The sequence below is a fragment of the Balearica regulorum genome, chromosome 17 (assembly GCF_011004875.1).
Source record: "Balearica regulorum gibbericeps isolate bBalReg1 chromosome 17, bBalReg1.pri, whole genome shotgun sequence".
Lineage (NCBI taxonomy): Eukaryota > Metazoa > Chordata > Aves > Gruiformes > Gruidae > Balearica > Balearica regulorum.
In genome coordinates this window covers 12,596,244-12,615,656 of record NC_046200.1, presented here as the reverse complement: position 1 = coordinate 12,615,656, position 19,413 = coordinate 12,596,244, and the positions used below count along the sequence as shown (strand labels likewise).

Genomic DNA, 19,413 nt, shown 5'->3' with positions numbered 1-19,413 from the left:
TCAAACTGTATCATTTCCCTCTGCTAGGCCAAGGCAAAACTTCAGAAGCTGCAGTCTCACACACAGGTGTGGGGGGAGAACAGACTGTTTAACCTGAAGGTCCCAGATGCCCTTGCAACACACTGGACCCAAACTGCACTCCACTGAAATGAATGTGGTGGTTCCCCTCAGCTCCACTTTAGCATCACCAGACTTGATTATTTAAGCCATAAGCCTTTCTGCTTCCATTTGCAAACAGGTAACTAAAGTGCAGAGAAACAAGTACTTCATTCAAGGTCATATGCATCATCTACGCAGAACTAGAAGAGACTGTTGGTGTTACACTTTATTACCCTATTCCTTCTCAACAACCAAGAGCCAAGTTGCTGCCATCAAGCCCCATATTCAGCTCTTCATTCAGAGCCCTACAACAGACACCACCCCTGGGAGCCACTGTGCAAGGCTGTCTCATCTTCCACACTTCTTCTGCAAGCAGAATTTGCATACAGAGAGCAAGAGCCACTGCGTACACTACTTAGCATTGCATGTCCTCCAGGCACACTTTGTCCTCTGAGTTATCTCCAGTGCTAATTTATTGCAGCATTCAAAGCAGCGGGCCTCTGGCAGTCCCTCCCACAGGAAGCAGGCTGACTCATTTTTGAACACACTCTATTTTCCTCTCCACAAGAGCCAAATGCTTAGGTCAAGAATAAACCTCAAAAAAGGGAGGCTCATGTTTAAGCACCTCCTAAAACACATGCATAACCCACATCCACTTGTGAAGCTGTTTCATTCAAACAATGAACCTAGAGACATTACACCCAGCTAGAGTTGCCCCCATATGACACACAACTATCTTTGCTTCTGCTCTAAACAGCAGTTCCTAATCCTGTAAGATGATTTAGCCTAAGCTAATGGGTTTTGGCTTCAGCCAAACAGTTAGCACTTACTGAAAAACAAGATGAAGACCACCATTTTGCATTCATTCCCCTAAGCTCTTTGCCAAAGCATTCAGATGTTTGCCTTGCAGACTGGTTCTCATATATCAACTAGCCTTATAGGAAGAAAAAAAAGAACAATTACATTGCCAGGAAAACCCTGGCTATCTACTCTTTCATGCTTTGCTTAGTGATGCAGCAAAAGTTCGCTATCTCTATTAAAAGGATTTTTCAAGGACACTTGGAAAGAAAAAAAGTAGCAGGACCTTAGTGTGCCTGAATGTTAACAGCAGTTATCTCCAGCAGCACTTCCAGCTCTCCAGGCAGTTATCTCCAGCAGCACTTCCAGCTCTCCAGCCACAAGAAACATGGGAAGCAACCAAAGCCAGCCAAGCACAAGCACTTCACTTCCCAAAACAGGCAATCCAGCTTCAGGCTGAACAGGTTCAGACTTTGTGGAGGTTTACCACCAAGGAACTAAACATCTCCACTCTACCAACACTTCTCCAACTCAATGGGTAGGTGCAAGACCAGCCCCACACAGGAAAAGAAACAAACAAACAAACAAAAAAACCCCAGCTGCTCCCTGCCCTCCCTTATAGCCAGCTCCCCCACTGGCCTCTGCCTCTCAGGTGTGAGGTATCTGAGCTGATGCAGCATTAACTCATTGCTGTCCACAAGAGCCCACTGCATGACTGTGCTGTGTTGAGAGGAAACTCCTCACATTCTTGGCTTGTTTTATTTAAAAACTCAGGTAAATAGGAGTAAGGTCAAAGGACATGCTATAAGTATTCACTTCTCCTACAGAAGGGAAAGGGGAACAAACAGATCTGCAGCAAAGAATTCTCACTTTCACACAAGCAATAAAGTATCATATTTCCAAAATACCACCATTGTGGAAGTAGTGCAGATCTTAGCAGAAGATGCCACTGGTGTCTTTTGTCTCACAGAATCCTCTCCGAGTAGGTTTAATGCTACAGCTATGAGGCATTTCCCATCAGTAATGTGTCTTGGACCAGTGCCGCTTCTCCATCACTCAGACTCCTTCTTTTGGCAGTTAAGGATCCTCATCCTTTAGATCTTTGATTCCTTTTTTTCTTAACAGGTTCATTTTGTGCCAAAAAAAAAGCTCATTTGTTTCCTCTTTTGTCTACCCGTTCTGTTGCCGGTATAGGACCCCCCAACCCATCTAGCTGGCCTGCGCTCTACAATGGCAGCCTGTTTCCCACTGACGGGAAGGCTCATCAACTTGTACGGCTGTAACAAAGGAGGTCAGGCAGTGTGCCACAAAATTAAACCTTTCTGTCTAAGCAGATATGGTTTTATTTGATCCTCTGAATAAGAAGAAAGAAGGAATAACCAGGAGGAGACATTGCAAGTAGCTGAGTGTGAAGTTGGTACAAAGGCACCAAATGCCAGGTACGAAGTAATTTGCCTGAAAAAGGTGACAGGGAGACAGTATGCCACATGCAGCTCACAATTTCACGTAAGATGCATTACTTCAGCGCCAGGCCCCAGTGCGGATCCTTCAGGCTGAATGCTGCATGTCTCTACCATGGCTGCCTCGCAGATCTTACCTAAACGAAGCAGCAGTCAGCTGGGGTTCAAAACCAAGAACACTAGGGAGTGAGCTGACAGGTGCTATGGCAGGTTGCAGAGATGGTTCCTGAGCAGAAAGAGACATGCATTAGGAAGTAAATCTTACCTGCAAAAGCTGAGCAGAAATACTCTGGCTACTGGTATTTAATACACCTGCCAGTCTGCTTATAGCTACTGGATATCTAATAGGTATATATTACATATTGATAACCTAGCACTTTTACAGTCTTAAAAATCCATTTTTTCTAAAAGTATCCCATGGGATCAATGTTAATAGTCTCTGCTGGATGCTTACAACCAAAATATTTTGGAAGCATTGCAGATTTCCTGAATTCTCATTTTTTCACACAAATTCTCCAGGCCGTGACAGCTCTTACACCAGGACCAAGCTGCTACATACTTTGTGTCGTTAAATTTCTCCATACCTGAGCAGTAGCAGAGTGAGGCAAGAGGAGGAGGATTCGGCCCCACCACATCATTTGGCAGAGATGGGGATGATACTGACCCCAACCATGATGCACAACACTCCCCTGCTCCAATGTCCTGCGCTGCACTGGGGAGTGGTGGGAAGAGGTCCTCTGGAGAAGGCTTAGCCAGGTCCCTCTCCTCCTCCTTCTCCAACCTTGGTGCTCATGGGGCTGTTTCTCAGACTTTTTACCTCACTTGTCACTGCCAGACCAGTTTTTGTCCTTTCTTAAGCACATTTTTCCAGAGGCGCCACTGGCATCGCTGACAGGCTCAGCCACGCCCTGCAGTGGAGCTGTTGTGGAACCGGCTGGAACCAGCTCTGTCCTGCACAGGGCCGCCCCGCCCTCTCCTTAGAGAGGTCCCTTCAGCCCCACTGCCAGTGCCTGAGCACCTCACCTCAATAAATTCCACCCCTCACCTCAGTGAAACGCATATTTAAGAATTGTCATTAAAATACACGCTCGTCGCACACCCGTCACAAACTTCATTGACGACATCAACCACAAAAAAAGCTCCTCGCGCCAAAATCGAAGTGGCATCATCACAACACCAGGAAGGTGACCAATAGACACAGGCAGTACAGCTCCATCCCTCATCTCTTACCACTTTGCCCCAGCAAAAAAATCCCCACTATTAATCCAGTCCCTGGCCGTGGCCAGTCTGAACTTTGTCTGTTATGTCTCTCAGTCACTGTTTTTACTTCAAATTCCTCTAAGGGTAAATGACCTCCCTGTCTTTATCTCAACCCATGAGCTCTTTCGTCTTATTTTCTCCCCTGTCTTGTTGAGGAAGGGGAGTGAAAGAGTGGCTGGGTGGTTGTCTGGCCAACCCACCACAGTGCCATTGCGCTTCTCCACACGTGTGGCGACGTTGCCATAACAGGGCTGAGGGTGCCGTGTCCCAGGGGCAATCTGTCAGGGAACCCCTCCTCTGTGCACGTAAATCAACAAACGCAAACTGGAGCCCTCAAAAGGTGATGAACAGCAAGCACCTCTCTTACACAAGCGCTTTCCTGGATAGAATAATACTTCAAATAATAATTTCAAGTTGACCTGATTTAAAAGCTTCAGTAAAAAACTTAAAGATTCCTAAACTGGGCAACCTCCACATATGCAAAATATAGATGGTTGCTTATAGCACCAGTGTCCCAAGGGCTGGAAAACAGCCATGGCCTCACCACTTTCTTGGCATAGGTCGGTTAGCCCAGGAAACCAGGCTTCCCACCACTACCGGTGGGCATTGGGGTGCCAGGGTGCTGACTGCGGTGACAGGGCAGCAATCCCAATCCTCTCAGGCTTCCCTCAGCAGCCAGATTAATGTATTTTTAAAATTAATTTAATTAATTTAAATTATTATTCTAAAGTAAGATGTTTGTTGTTTCCTCCTTTGGTTGCATTTCAGTAGCCAAATATATTTTCCTCCCAGAGAAGAGCTGGGAATCCAGGAACCTGAAGCCAGGGGAGGCAGCAATTAGTGGTTTGAAGTGTTAATGGTACCACAGTGGGAATGGGGAGTCCCTTGAACTCAGCTATTAGCAAATTAATAAAAGGGGTAACACGCTCTCCTGAATGTTACAAATTTAGCACTAATTAGGACTTCTCTTTCTTAGCTATTTTAGGCAAGTAAATCTTCAGTATCTTTTGTTAAATTTGAATCTTCTTATTAGTAGAAGTAAATCATACGGAAACATTCATTTCTTCCCCCAGCTACAGCCTATTAAACTTTTTCCATTCTCCTTTTCTTTATGACATGGCTTATAGCTGGATATTTTATATGCAGTTTGTTTTATTTAGTAAATCTTCCCCCAAAAGAGGGTTTTCTTTGAGTGAGACTAATCTACAGGCCATTCATTTCTCACAGTCCATCCCAAACTTTTCAAAGATCCCCTCTTCACAGGAGCATCAGTGCTCCCATTTGTTTACATTAATTTATATATTGCTCATATATCCCAGATGTTAAACCTCAGAGAGTTATTGTAGCTGGAAAGCCATATTTTTCTGCCAAATATCTACACAGTTTTGTGTATTTTAGCACTTCAGAATTAATCACGAGAGAAACTTAATCAGGTTTGCAATGAAAAAAAAGCCCTTAATTAGAGCAGAGGCCAAAATGTCCTCCTGCTCTTCCTTTCTTTTTGCACTGCCCAAATCTCATCTAAACCTTGCCTGAAGTCCAGAAAACAAATCTCATAGTTGATTGAATATATCTAATTGTGAATTGATGTCTACACTTTTGCAGATATGTTTCAAACTGCCTGGTGGCTGTGTTGACTAATTTGCCTATACCCAGGAAATTAATTCTTTCTTAACTACAGAGCAAAGCTATGATGTTGGGCGATACATGTCTGCCTTTCTGGAAAGAGTATTACTTCTCTCTAGCAAAATCAGTGCATCGCTAAATGATTGACATAACCACAAAAGGTTTTAGCTTTTAATGTTTAGGAAAACACTGACGGGGAAGAGAAAGCACTACAGTTTGCATAATGAGAGTACAGCCAGTCTGGCTGAGGCAGAAGAAACTTCAATTCAACAAAAGACATAGCTTATTTGAGCAATAAAGGGAAAATGTAGATAGAAGGTTACATCTTCTGATGACACTAAGTAAAAGAGCATGTTACAAGTAATCACTAGTAAGCTCATGGTTTAAAACACACATGTACATGTGCACACATGTACAGCAGTGTGGAGAACCTAAGCAGACACCATATGAAAATACACCATAAAGACTGACAAATACTGTACACTGTCAAGGCGGCTTTCCATAAAATAATGCAAATTTATGTTAAAATCTAGACTTTATGATCAATTAGAAAGGGTAGTTTAGCAGCAGTATTAATAACCACTGAAACAAATGTAGCATGAAAAGGGGGTTTCCATGACCAGAGCACAGCTCAGAAGGCTTTGTCTCACGTCTATGAAAAATCAAATCTTTGCAAAGGTGAGACTAAAGGTATGAGCCATTTCTCTGTCTAGAAGAACTGGACGATGACTTTTCCTCGTTCACCTCTGGAGGGAAACGTGATACAGTCATTTCTGTTTACTTCTGTTAAAAGTCTGGTCAGAGAGAGTATTCTGCACAGTATGAGTCTAAAGATACTATTATTTTTACTTTTCCCTGCTGCATAAGATAGGATGTGAATGGTGTACACTGAGGTGACACCGTAACATCCTGTTTGCATTAGGGCCCTAAATGCTAACAATAGGTGAGTCCTTTCTTCCCTCCATGTGGGCTGTAACTGCAGGAATAAGATGTGTGAGCATGTAAGCTGAGCAGCAAGTAGATAAATTCTAGACGATTATTTAAAGCTGGTGAATACAAACCTTACAGTCCTGCAAGCAGTCTAGTACCAGAAAGGACCTTTGAGGTCAATTCATTTCCCTTCTGTCATAGGCAGCCTTCTGAAAGAAACTGCATGATAAAGTGATCCAGCTCCGTCACAAAATTAATTTTTGCCGCCATTTCTCCTACTGTAATGGTGCAGGAGGAGGAATCCTACTGCAGCTCCTTGGAAATGTAGAAATCTTCCTATTCCCAGCCTCAATATACTCTTATCCAGTTTATTCACATCATTTTTTCTGCCAAAATTGTGCTTCTCCCTAAATAGCACTTCTCCCTTCTGTGTGCTTATCCGTGATGTATTTATAGGGAGTCCTCTCTCAGCATTCATTGCATGAGATAAAACAAGCTATCCTTTTTTTAGTGTCCTTTCATATAACAGACTTTCCACGATCTGGATCACCCTCGCAGCCCATTCCTTCACCTGCCCCAGTCTGAGCATGGGGACCAGAACTAGCAGCAGCAGCTATATATTGTCTTACCAGGGATTTTTACAATGCCATTAACACTCCCTTGTTTCTTACTGCTATATTGTACATTTGCACTGTCTGTACATAGAATTGTTCTAGCATATAAATTATGTTATACAGTTAACTATTAAATACTGGTGTGTCGTCTCATCTGGTACCACTTGTGCTCCTTGGGAGTGTGGTCAGCATCTTGCAAGCAAAATCCTTCGGTGCTTTTCATCTGGTGCTTTTTCATCCTTGATAGCTCCTGTGGAATATTTCAGCATGAAGATGTTTCAGCAGTCTTAACAAAAGCAAGTGAATCATTCAAAAAAAGCACAATCCATCTATCTTCTTTAGTGTCACCAATTAATAGCTGCTCAGGATGCTTTGAAATCTATAGCTGCTTAAGGGAAGAAAAATAACCAACCCTTTCCTATAGTGCTATGCTATCATTATATTTTGTGTACTCTGCCTGTGCAAGGAAGCTTTATTAAATAAATGAGGTGAGGGTGATATGCAAAGGCCTCTCATGTGAGGCTTCAAAGAAGGAGAAAAGACCAGTTATGCTAACCCAGGATAAGAAGGGAACTAAAAACCAATAGCTAGACAAGATTATTTCTTATTGTTGGAAACCATTTCTCATTCCAGAAGCCAGTGGTCAGAGCCTGGCTGATTTCAGTGGCCACGCTTTTGTTTTCTGCTGCCCCTGCAAGCAAGCAATGTTGGGGCAGCTATAGTTTCCTCCACTTGATGGAGCTGGAACAGCCTTTTACCTCTGATTTGGATTATTTTGCTGCAGACTGTGCAAAATAAGGGACCATTTTTAAAAGGGGGTAGTGTTGCTTTTGTGGGCAGCTCGGGCTGGGTCTGTGGCCTCATTCCTCAGGTCACAAGCTGCTAGAGAAAAGTCATTGCACCCTTTGGTGGAGCTGCTGCCTTGGGCTCCCTGCCAGCCAGAGCACCCTGGGTCAAATCCTGTCCTGCATTTGCCAGACATAAGAATACACTCACAGACCTGCCCACAGCTGCTGACCCCAGTGTGGGGTTTCCCCTCTTGCCCCCACCCCTCCCTCCCAGCTCATGTCCCTGTCTAAGACATTGTGGCCACTGATGGCATTTGCCATTGGACATACAGCTCTGCCTGTGCCCTGAGCAGGACGCCAATGCCACCTCTTGAGGGGGATCAGTTCACTTCCAGCTAATCTGCCGGAGGGGGAGGTCTGTGCCTAAGTGTAATGGAACCTGATGGAGGCTAATTAAATAGAAAACCATCCATTTGTGCTGTCTCATTAGGGATTTGTCATATAAACCTTATGTTCTCTTACAAGCCTAAACAAGTGTGTTCACCATGTAAAAATCAGCCATAAAGCTGTTTGGAGAGTAGTTAATATCTCTAAGCTGCCATTTATACAGGCTGTCTGCAGCCTGGATCCTGCAGGTAGGAATGGCCTTACCACTGGCCTCAAACCACCCCGCGTAAATGGGGCATCCCTCCTTCGAAATGGGAAAGAGGGCCAAGCCCAGCGATCCTGCACCGACAGTCATGTGGAGCGGATGCTTCTCCGTCTGGCCCTGACAGGAGCCAGAAATCAGAGGCAAAGAGCACATGTTATTTTAGAGCTGTGCCAAAGATGTACAGAGGTTTAGAAAGTGTAAATTTAATAGCAGTGTTTCTTGGGGTCTGTGGAGATTGCCTCCCCTCAGCCTTTGCGATTGGCTTGGTTTCCTCCTCTACCCCAGTCAGGCTACTATTTTTGAGGAAAACTAAATTCTCTGTAGGGCACGGGAGTTGTCATGCTATTTTGCAATGGAAGAAAGTTATGGGCTATGTCCCTTTGGCTGCCCCAAGGGAAAATCAACATGGTCTAAATGGCTGCTTTCCTCAATGTCCATCCAGGATTTGCTTTTTCCTCATCCAAACTGCAGGCTTCAGAGTTTCTGCCAAAACTAGGGCTTGTGCAGAAATCACGCTGGGGCAGATCTTCCCATGTGCAGAAGGATACAACTGCTTTCTGTCTATGGGACGACCCCCTGGGGTAACACCAGCTGGTGTCTCCTTGCAGGCGTCGGAGGTGGAGCGGCAGCTCTCCCTGCAGGTCCACACCCTCCGGGAGGACTTTCGGGAGAAAAATTCCTCCAGCAGCCAACACATCGTGCGGCTTGAGAGCCTCCAGGCCGAGGTGAGTCACCCATGCTCAACCTTGCTCCTGCAAAAGGTGGCCAGGACTGTTTTAATTTCTATAATGATCCCTTCTGAAATGAGTAAACAAAATCTGCTGCTTGGAGCAAACAAAGAGAAAGATGGTAAGTGTGGGGCTGAGCACTCCCCCAAGTGAGGATTTTTGCTGCAACCCAGAGCTGGCTGGGGTGGCAAGGTCAGCTTTCACCACTGCCTTGGCCACAAGCACAGCTGCAAAATGAACAGATGAGAAGGAACTTCCAGGAGCTAAACCATGGCTGTGCTCTTGAGGGGCTGCTGCCCAGTACAGATTAAACTCTGGGGCATGGTGGGAAGGGCTGCAAGGGTTTTTTTTCAGTTTCTCATGCTTGCAAAGAAAGCAGCAATCCTCTCCCGCCTCTGAGCCATGCACATGAGAAAGCAAGGAGTCCCTGCTTGTTGTAAATCTGGTACATTAGCATGAATGATATTACACTCCTTTCTCTTCCCTTCCCTGATGGGGGTCACTGGAGACAACACAGGCAGGAACCAGAGGGGTAGATGATGTCCAGTTCTACTACCCTATCGCTTTTTTGAATTTATAAGCTGTCTGGAAGAGCTTTTCCTAAAATGTCTCAATTTCTTCTTTTCTCCTGCTCCTACCTGCTCCCTGCTGGTCCCTCGCCTTTTCTTCCCCTCCCCTTGGTGTGGAGCAGCAGGTCCTTGAAGTAAGTATGGAGGCTCGGAAAGGGTTTGCCCGCGCATGCATTGCTGCCACCATGCATGCCTGCCACTGTGCATGCCTCACCTTGCCTTCTCGCCTCCTTCCTGTCTCTTGCTTTCCAAATCCCTTTCCCCCTGTGCCCTTCCCATGGTCCAGGGCCTACAGCAAAGCAATGTTTTTTCTGTTACACTGTCATTCACAGGGTGTTCGTTACTAGTTTGGATACCAAAGAAGAACTCTTGATACAATCTCTGTATTATACCGCTTATTTTTTCTCGCATCCCTTTTCTCCAACCCACGCAAATCATGATGGTGGTGGGAAGAGACATCTCAGAAACCATTAGTCACCTAAGAGCAGCTTTCTAATACCTACAGCAGCCTTTACCCTACAGAAATAGCAAGTTCACACGCTGCTAATATTCCTTCACGCAGCCAATCCTTCCAGCAATCTGGAAAGCAGCAAAGAGACAAGGTCCCAAAGAGGCCAAGAAAGCAGTGGCAAGTTGTTGAATTTGTCTATGGTCTGTGAATTGAAAGGAGGCCATAGGGAATATTTAGGGTTATACTGGACTGCTAAACAGCATACCCACTTCCCAGAGGTCCTATATGTACTGATCTGGGAAAAGGCTCCTTTTTTTTTTTTTTTTTTGGTTAAACGAGAAGTGACCTTGGCTAGTGCTGATTCATCCTGTGCACTGTTCCCAGCTAACTGAATCACAGAGGTTTTGCTTGGCACATTGTCCCTCTTCACCTGAAATCCCTGCCTTTGTCAATTAAAAGAAATGAACCAATTTTAAACGCGACTGATCACTGGGAGACTAAAAATAAGTATGGCATAGAAAGGAGTCTTCACAAGTGAAAAGACAGAAAAATCCCTGGTGAGGCCCTGGCGAACATGCAGCAATTAAGAAAAGCGTACGGGGAGTGCTGTGGCACAGCCCTGAGGGAAGCAGGATCCCACAGGCTCACCCTGTGGTCTCCACCAGCCATACAGGAGAAAATGCCACCATGCTCAGTCAGGGACCAGCCAGGAAGAATGACTAGTTTTGCTCAGTTTTGGCAGATTTTAAAGTACAAGGGGTGGGCAGGGCTGGTCTCCGCTTAATCTGTTTGGACAGTTCTGCCTGCTCCCTGGCCTCCTGCCAATGCACACCCAGCCCCTTTGGAGCTGCCCCTGCAGACTAGGGAAGGAGGAATTTCCTTTGAGAGCCTCCCTAAGCTTTAAACCACACACAGAGACAGAGTTTCTTTCATACAGGTACATAATATGTGCATACTTTTGCTTTTTGCTGTTTCATTTCTCTCTTGGGAGTGTGATTTCCCTCCTCTCTGCTCCCTGGAAAGTGCAGGGTCTGACGCTGCCTCTCTTTCCTCCGCAGATCAAAATGCTGACGGACAGAAAGCGAGAGCTGGAACATCGCCTTAGTGCCATGATGGAGGAGAACGACCTGCTCCAGGGAACTGTGGAGGAGTTGCAGGACCGAGTCCTCATCCTGGAGAGACAAAGCCATGACAAGGACCTGCAGGTGAGAAGGCAGGGAAGAGGGGGGAAATGGAGTAAAAGACATGCTTTGGGGTAAAATTGACTGGGAAGATAATCAGGAACTGGGATACAAAACAACTGGAAGAATAAAATGGCTCTGTAAGCATGGCAGCAAGCAAGGTCCTGGGTGTTCTCCATAGGGACAGATAACAGAAGCTGCAATGGGGCATCTTGACAGCAAAGAACAACTTGGGAGGGAGATCTGAGCAAGGGAGTGGGACAGGGTGCTAAGGAAATGAGGTAAATGTAAAAAGAAGGAGAGAACTCTGGTTACAGTTCATTTTACCTAATTTTTTAATAGTAGAATTGGCTTCAGAAGGGGCTTCTTTAGATCCAGTTGTCCCAGAGGGCAGTAACTGGCCTCATAGCCCTCACTACTCAGATGGTTTCTCGACAAGCCCCATGGTGTTCACAGCTGTATGTCACCAAATGTCACTCCCCGAAGAACAAGCTGGCACCTCTGTGGCTTCAGGCATCTTAGTAGAGAGCAAGATTTTTCCATTTCTCTTCTGTGGATTGACAACCACTGGATCCCCAGCTCTCCAAGACAGCCCTGAATCTCCCTGCCCCCCCCCCCCCTTTTATATATGTGTGTAGATCTTTTAAAAATATGTCTTTATTACTTTTCTTTTTGGATTCACTTCCTGCTGTGTTGTTTTCAGCAAATGTTTTTACCTGAGTTCCAACTTCTTCACAATATTCCTCATTTTAGTGCTGATTAACCTGCTATTTTTATCTTTCAGGATATTCTGGAGTCTAAACAGTGTCTAATGACATTTAGAGATTATTAAGCTCCAATAAATAGCAATACCAGCCAAGAGTACTTTCCTGCTGGCTGGAAATCCTCTTTCATGACACCCATTCCTCCCTCTCAGTTCCTTCACAAACCAGGAGATTCATCCAGTTCATATCACCTCCACTAATATTTTTTTTTCTGGCTTCCTTGACAAATTCCTTGATTTTCTTTGCAAGCTGCACCAAAGCCAGCTGGAGCTCCAGGAGGTGCGGCTGTCCTACCGGCAACTGCAGGGGAAGGTAGAAGAGCTCAGTGAGGAGAGAAGTCTCCAAAATTTGAACACAACCAGCACGTCCCTGCTATCTGAGATAGAGCAGAGCATGGAGGCAGAGGAACTGGAACAAGAACGAGAACAGGTATTTGCCCTCCAGCCCCTGGACCTCTGTGACAAGCCCCAGAGGGAGAGGGAATTTAGTGCATTTGATCTGAATTTGGAGCAGAACCAAGAGCTAGAAAATTGGGGTTGTGGTCTCAACTCTGGTATCAACACTCTTTTGACCATATAAAAGTAAACCTCTGCATCCATTTCAAAACCAACAGAGCAAGCTAGACAAATATTTGTGAGGTTTGGCAATCACATGCCTCACTTCACCTGGAAGGAGAATCTCCATGGCCTTGATGTCCCAGACTAATGTCAGTCTCTCTTGTTCCAGCTGAGGCTACAGCTCTGGGAAGCATATTGCCAAGTGCGATATCTCTGCTCCCATCTCAGAGGAAACGACAGTGCAGACTCAGCAGTCTCTACGGACTCCTCCATGGATGAGTCTTCAGAAACCTCATCAGCCAAAGATGTCCCAGCCGGCAGCCTACGGGCAGCTCTCAGTGAGCTGAAAAGACTGATACAAAATGTGCTGGATGGGGCAGACTCCACGGTAAGTTGGTGGCATGGAGAAGCCTTGGCTTGTGGATATCCCCTTGCCCAGGTGACAGAGCTTGCTGCAGGTTTCCGCTGGATCCTGAAGTCCTTGGTCTGTGAGAAAACCTCTTTGGCTCACAGAGATGGGCTGTCGCAATGCACAGCTTGCTCCATGTGTTTCAAATGGTCAGCCAAGATCCAAGCCAGTACGTGGGGTTTCAGCCTGCAGTGGTCAGACGACCATAAGTTTCAAGCTCAAGCAACCATCATTGGTCTGAGAGTCATTATACATCACAGTTCAGTTCTCTCTCTTAGGATTTTCCTAACCTTGCTTTATTAGCAATAGTATCACAAAAACATCATAACCCCTATGTGGGTAGATTCTGTCCCTGCCAATTGTCACTCGGTACGAACGTCTTGGCAAGAGCTGCCAGACTCGAGTCCATTGACAGGTGGAGGGTTTTGCTGACACAAGATGGTGTCTGTGGGGTATGGTCCCAGGGCTGCTGCGGAGCAGGGGACGGTGTGGAGGACCACTCAGCGTTCACAGGAGTGCAGAATTACAAGAAAACACATTTTTTGCAATGGCTGAAATCAGGCCTATTTCCATCACCCATGAGCTGGTTGCATTGCCAGTATGACTTATTTATTTGAGACGCCATGGTGAGGAAGATGATGCAGACCCTGCAACTACAGACCCACACGGGAATACTCACCTTCCTCGTTTCAGTACCTGTAGCAGCTAGTAAGAAGGTTGAGCACAGAGATGAAGTCATATTTGTTAAATAAAAAAATAGACATTTCTGTAAAAGGACTACAAACACAGAAACTATAACCATGTTTTACCAAGTGGTCACTAGATCTCTGTAAATATGGTTTATGCTAAGGTGAGAACATGTCTGCATGCTCTTGTTATCATGTGTAGAAGCACTACCCTTGGCTAAGCATGTTTCCACTGTGGAGGTAGACAGGAACAAAACCGAAACTCTGCCAAATTCACATTCACACTTTGTTCTTCTTTCTTGAGTACCCCCATCCCAAACCAGTATAAAATTAATGCAATTACCTTTTAAAAGTGAAATCTGAGCAAGAGATTTTTCTTCCACTCTCAGAGCTCTCGACGAAGCGACGATGACACCTTAGAGGAACAGATCAGGCGAACAAGTGAGGATTCACGAGCCCTGAGGGAATTAATGGAGGGAGAACGGGGGAAACTGAGGCAGAGTTTGGAGGAGCTGCAGCGACTGCACAGCCAGGTTAGCAATTCCCACACTTTACATGTGGTCTTGTAACACCGGTGTTCGTCCTCCAAAACATGCCTTCCGCAGAAGAGATCAACATGATAAATAACCCAGGAGGATTTGCACCACACCCAGCTACGGTTGGATGAGGGAGACCTTGTTAAACCCAGTGCGGAGGCTTCATGCATTTAGGGTCTGAGTTTTTGAGAAGTTGCCAGACATCATCTCAAGCAGCCAAACTTCCTTTAAACCTTTCCCCCAATATGGTTTTCAGCCCACATGTATGTCTTGCTTTAATTCTTCTCAGCAGAAGACCCCAAAGTACAAGGCTGCTTGATACGAGGTACTGGAAACCCATAGGTATCCACTCTGCCCCATCTTGCTTGCACTAAGCCCTCGTAAAGGGTATGTGCAACCACTGGATGGACAAAACATCAGGTGCTGCTCTGCTGTGCATGGCACAAGGTTTGTCCCCTTCCACAGCAGCATCACAAAACCCTCATAAATGCAAACCTAGAAAATCTTATCACAGCCAACCTGGCACCAGGCAGCACCCCAGGACTGGCTAAGACAATCTCAACAGCAATGAATGATCCAACCCCAAAACCAACACCACATCCAAAGCACAGAATCACACTGCATCCACGCTGAACGTAGCATTGTCTGTGTCTGAGGTACTATGCCAAAAGCAGCAAATGGAGACAGGTGCTCAAGGGGATGCTCTGCAATCCCTGTCTCTATGGGACAAGTCTCCAAACACTGGAGGGGATTTGGAGGCTACAGCAGAAGCAGCCTTTAGCACAGCTGCTTGTGCAGCACCAACTGCATTGAAGCAGGGAATGGGATTAACACCCTTGGCTGGTCTTGCCAGCAGTGCTGTATTGCACTTTCACCATAGCCCTTTGGAGAAACACATCCTTGTTCAGAAACTCAGCACAACCTGGGGTCTGACAGCCTTGCGTAGGGCTATGGGAGCTCCCACCATGGACCTGAAGAAAAAAAAAAAAAGACAGCATCATTAAATACCCCTGGCAGTGATAGCTGTATGTGTACGAGGGTGGGAAATGAACTTGCTGACAAAGTAGCTGATCAGAGGCAGACCGCAGCGAGGGAGCACCCCTGGCACCTGTCCTTCCCCAAGGATTGCTCCTCTCAGCAATGTGGCCACCACAAGAGACACCTTCAAGAGTCCAAACTTCTGCCCTCAGTGAGACATGAGCCCAGACACTCCTCTGGCCGTGCTGACAGAGACCATTAGAGGCTTCTTCACAGATTTTAAGTGATCATCCATACACCAGCCTGCTTGTCTGGATGCAGCACCTCCTTACAACTGCTCCTGGGCACAAGAGGCCTTGACAGGATGCCAGGAGGGAGCAGCAGTTGGTTGTTCTTTGCTGTGGCTTGTTTCCCCAAACTCCCAAGCCAGGAAGGACCAGAGGACTCACCCTGGATTGCAAGTTTGGAACCCCATCTCTGCTTTTAGGCATCCCTGACTACCAAAGCTCTGAATAGTTAGCGAGCAAAGGGAAGACTGCAGTTCTAGTTTCTTCTCACACTTCTGTCTTATATGGAGAAAGATGGGGCATTACTACAAATGCAGCAGACGTAGCTCTTGGAAAAGCACTCCAGCCTCACACAGCAAGTACACATCTCCCACAGCTTTTCCCCATAAACCAGCCTCACACTTGCTCAAGGTTAATAATTATTCTCATCTCCCATAGAAGATGCAACATTGTCTTCAGTTCAGCACTAAAGAAAATCAATGCACATGCAAGTCTGGTCCACCCCGGGCAGCAGTGCTTTGCCACCTCCACATCCCTCTATGCTGTCACTGACATTGATACAAAGAAAGGGGAACTCTTCCTAAACAATTTTTGGGACCTCGTAGCACCACACATATTCATTGCTCCTGCCTGAGAGCAAGGTGAGCTGGTGGAGACAGGAATCGCCCTGGACATTGTCTACACTGGAAAGCGGTTTCACACCTTCTGCCTGGTCCATTTCCTCCTACTGTGGCATCGCATTCTTACCTGAAACGCAGACAAAAACAGTTAAAACCCCAAAACTATCGCCAAATGCAGTTTTTTGAGCCTCTTGATCCACTGTCCTCTGGGACTTCAGCAGAAGCACTCCACACCTTTCACATAGCTCCCACCCCTACTCTCACGTCATTGCTCTGAGGTGCATCCCGTGCTGGGCTGTGGGAGGGCATGGCTCAGGCAGAGCTCCCCGATTCCCTGGCAGCCCCAGCACACAGCAGGGAGCCCCTGCACACAGACAGGGCGCGTTCGCACCCTCCTCTCCCCCAACCCAGCCATGCCGTGCTAACAGCAGATCCTCCCACGCCGTTGATGTGATGAGCCCTTTTTGACTGTCTGCCCTCTATTTAAAGATTTCTTTGAGGATTCAAGCACTACTGAGCTGCATTTAGAGAAAGGAGGTGGGTCAAACACTGGAAGGGTTTCCAGGTGGTGGAATAGCATAACAGAGCATGTGTGTGCCCTAGACAAAGAAATTAAACGTGTATGAAATATTGCAAAGCTGTGCTAATGCAATCCTTGCATGATTTCACACCCTATTAACTCACTCTGCACAGGACCAAAATGATATATCATTTCTCAGACTATTTAAGACTCTGCACATTTTTTAAAGTCTAATTAAAATTGTAAGATATGCCAGTAACACCTTCCATAGCGTGAAAGGGAATTTTCACATCCTTTGTCTTCAGCTTCATACTACTTAAAGAGACGCTCCCCTAAAAAAATCTTACTTGCCGCTAAATGATGTTTGCAATAATTTAACCCTGAAAAGATCAGCATACAACAGGAAGATTCAGAGAATGCATGCACAAGACAAACCACTTGGAGAGGAGCAATATTTCAGCACTAATGCCATAGTTGGTTTAAAGCCATTGGGACAGCAAAATTGCAGGTGGATCCTGCCCCACACAGCTTTCAGTGCCACTGCTGCACGTTACTGAGGCTGTCCTGGTGACTCATTTTGCTCAAACCAGCACTGTCAGCATCCCAAGGTGAACTGGCACATTTCAGGGGGGGGGTTGCACCAGCACTAACAGCCCCCTCCCAGCAGACACAGCTTCTCCTACAAGCAGAGTAGGTCAGCCTCCAGGTTGGACCATGTGGCTTTTTTTCACCCCAAATTTGTCTGAGCAACCCTGGGTTTCATGCCTTCTCTCTGCCCACAGGTCACACTGCTGAGCGTGGAAATGACGACACTGAAGGAGGAACGGGACCGGCTGCGAGGAGCTGCCGAAGACAAGGAGATAAGTGAACGGCTCCTGCAGGCCATCAGGGACCGAGATGAGGCCATTGCCAAGTAAGTGGTATGAACAGCCAAAGCCAGGCTGGGTTAGCAGTTATGGAGTGCCTTAGCAGGAGATGCCTCCAGGGTGGGTTTTTCCCACCCTTCATGAATTTCAGTAGCTGTTACAAAGCTATGGAGTGAATCTTGGCTTTGCTGGCATTGGGAGATGCTGCCAGGAGCTTCAGAGCAGGGCAGGAGATGCTGATTTCCAGAGATGCCCCATGGCAGGATTGGAGCATTTAGGAGGATGCTATGAACCATGTTTTTGCCATCCCTAGTGCTGGTCTGAGTCACAGCAATGAGGAGAGGATTTCAGGAAACCAAATGGAAACACTAGGTCTACCTTATCTGTCATATTTTCCTTCTTTGGCTCTTCCACACACAGAATCCTGCTTTCCTGCCCATCCCCATTACAGCCCTGCCTGGGCTTCTTCCCTGAATCATTTCTCTGGTCACTCACTTTCCTTTCCTGTTCCAGAGTCTTTTTTGCATCTCCAGTTCTGTAATTCTCTATTTCTCCTGTCAGGATTCTCCCACTGTTTTGACTATTTTCCCCATCCTCCTTGCAGACCTGTGCAGTTTTGCTACCCCTGCCCCAAGCACTCTTTGCCCCAAGGAGAGGGGCAGAAACATTCACACCCCCCATGCTCTAGGAAGAAAGGATACATCTGATAATCTCTTCAATAAGCAGATGGGCCAGAACACCACAAGTCCACCTCCTTATGGAAATGCTTAATACTGAAGCCCTCAGCAAGAGAGAAGAGCATTGCACCTCTGAGGATGTGGGGAGCTAAATCAGCATGCACAGTCCCTTCATCTTTTTTAAGTGACCCAATCATCCGTGCTGCTCTTGCCCGGGTAGCCAGCTACCAAATTCCCATCGCTGTCCTCTGTAACACCTCCATCTGTTGGCAGAAATCAGGAGCATCCCAGCTGCACTGCCGGGTGCAAGAGAGGTGGTTCTGACATTTCCAGTGCGTGTGGGTTGCTGGTTCTGCTGTGGCTATGGCAACACGCTGCTGCCGCGATAAATCCCTTGGTAATATCCGAGCAGCAATGGGGAGCTTCACAACAAAAGGCTATTTAAGGTCCTCAGACCCACAGCCAGGAGTGGAAGGGTACAGCTTCTCCACAGCGGTTAATGACCCTGCTGGGACAAAGCACTAATATTTACGGCTGACTGTCCTGCAGCAGCAGGAGCCCAGAGAAAGGGGGACGTGACAAGTGTGCATGGGTGAGTGGCGGCTGATTAACGAGCAGAAAGTGGTTACAAGTGAAAGCAGACAAGAGCATCTTGTTGCTAGAAATGAAAGCATCCCTCCACAGACCGAACAGGCTGCTCCCAGGCAGTGAGCCTCCTGGGAGGCTCATGATATGCTTCCCACGTTGCACCTCAAGGGTTAAGCCACTTTTGTTGAAGTCCTCCCAAAAAAACCCCCTAACTCTGAACAGAAATAAAATCACTGCCTGAGGCAGACATCTGGCATGGAAAATTTTTAGCTTGAAGCTGAAGTTTAGCAACACGGGAAGCAATAAGAAAATAGGATCCTGTAATAGGAGGTGTTAAGCAACCACTACCTGGAATATAAACACAAATTCCCAAATTGCTCTTCTGCAGGGGAGCACAAGGGAGCTATTAGGAGGTGATGAATTAGCTGCAGTTAATAAGATGCAATTATTTCTCCCGAAAATGTTTGCAAGGAAAGATGTTTCCCAGCAAGTCATGTTACAGTTTCCCATCACACAGCAGTTAATTGAAAATTTAAGTTTTGTGCTCACCTGTGTGCTTCCAGCACTGTGAGCGGCATTTCCCAGCTTGGGCAGCTTAGGAGATTGCTCCTTCCTAGAGGACAATTCCTTTCTACTAGCCAGTAGCAGCTGGAACAGCTCAGCCACTGAGCACTCGGGGCCTTTTAGGCAACCTTGGCCATGGCATAATATGCCTGGTGGCCACCAAATGCCCAGAAAGAAATGCAGCAGTGGTTTTCCCAAGGGCCAG

General features: G+C 46.4%; 1 protein-coding gene across 1 annotated transcript in view; it reads left to right on the top strand.

Annotated features, from left to right (window-relative positions):
• The window catches only part of BICDL1 (BICD family like cargo adaptor 1), a 48,646-nt gene that overhangs the window by 23,976 nt on the left and 5,257 nt on the right, over nt 1-19,413 (top strand). The window contains exons 3-9 of the mRNA XM_075769274.1: nt 8,836-8,952; nt 9,647-9,658; nt 11,034-11,180; nt 12,170-12,349; nt 12,647-12,865; nt 13,962-14,105; nt 17,296-17,426. Coding sequence (XP_075625389.1) covers nt 8,836-8,952; nt 9,647-9,658; nt 11,034-11,180; nt 12,170-12,349; nt 12,647-12,865; nt 13,962-14,105; nt 17,296-17,426 — 950 coding nt within the window. The remainder of the gene's footprint in view (nt 1-8,835; nt 8,953-9,646; nt 9,659-11,033; nt 11,181-12,169; nt 12,350-12,646; nt 12,866-13,961; nt 14,106-17,295; nt 17,427-19,413) is intronic.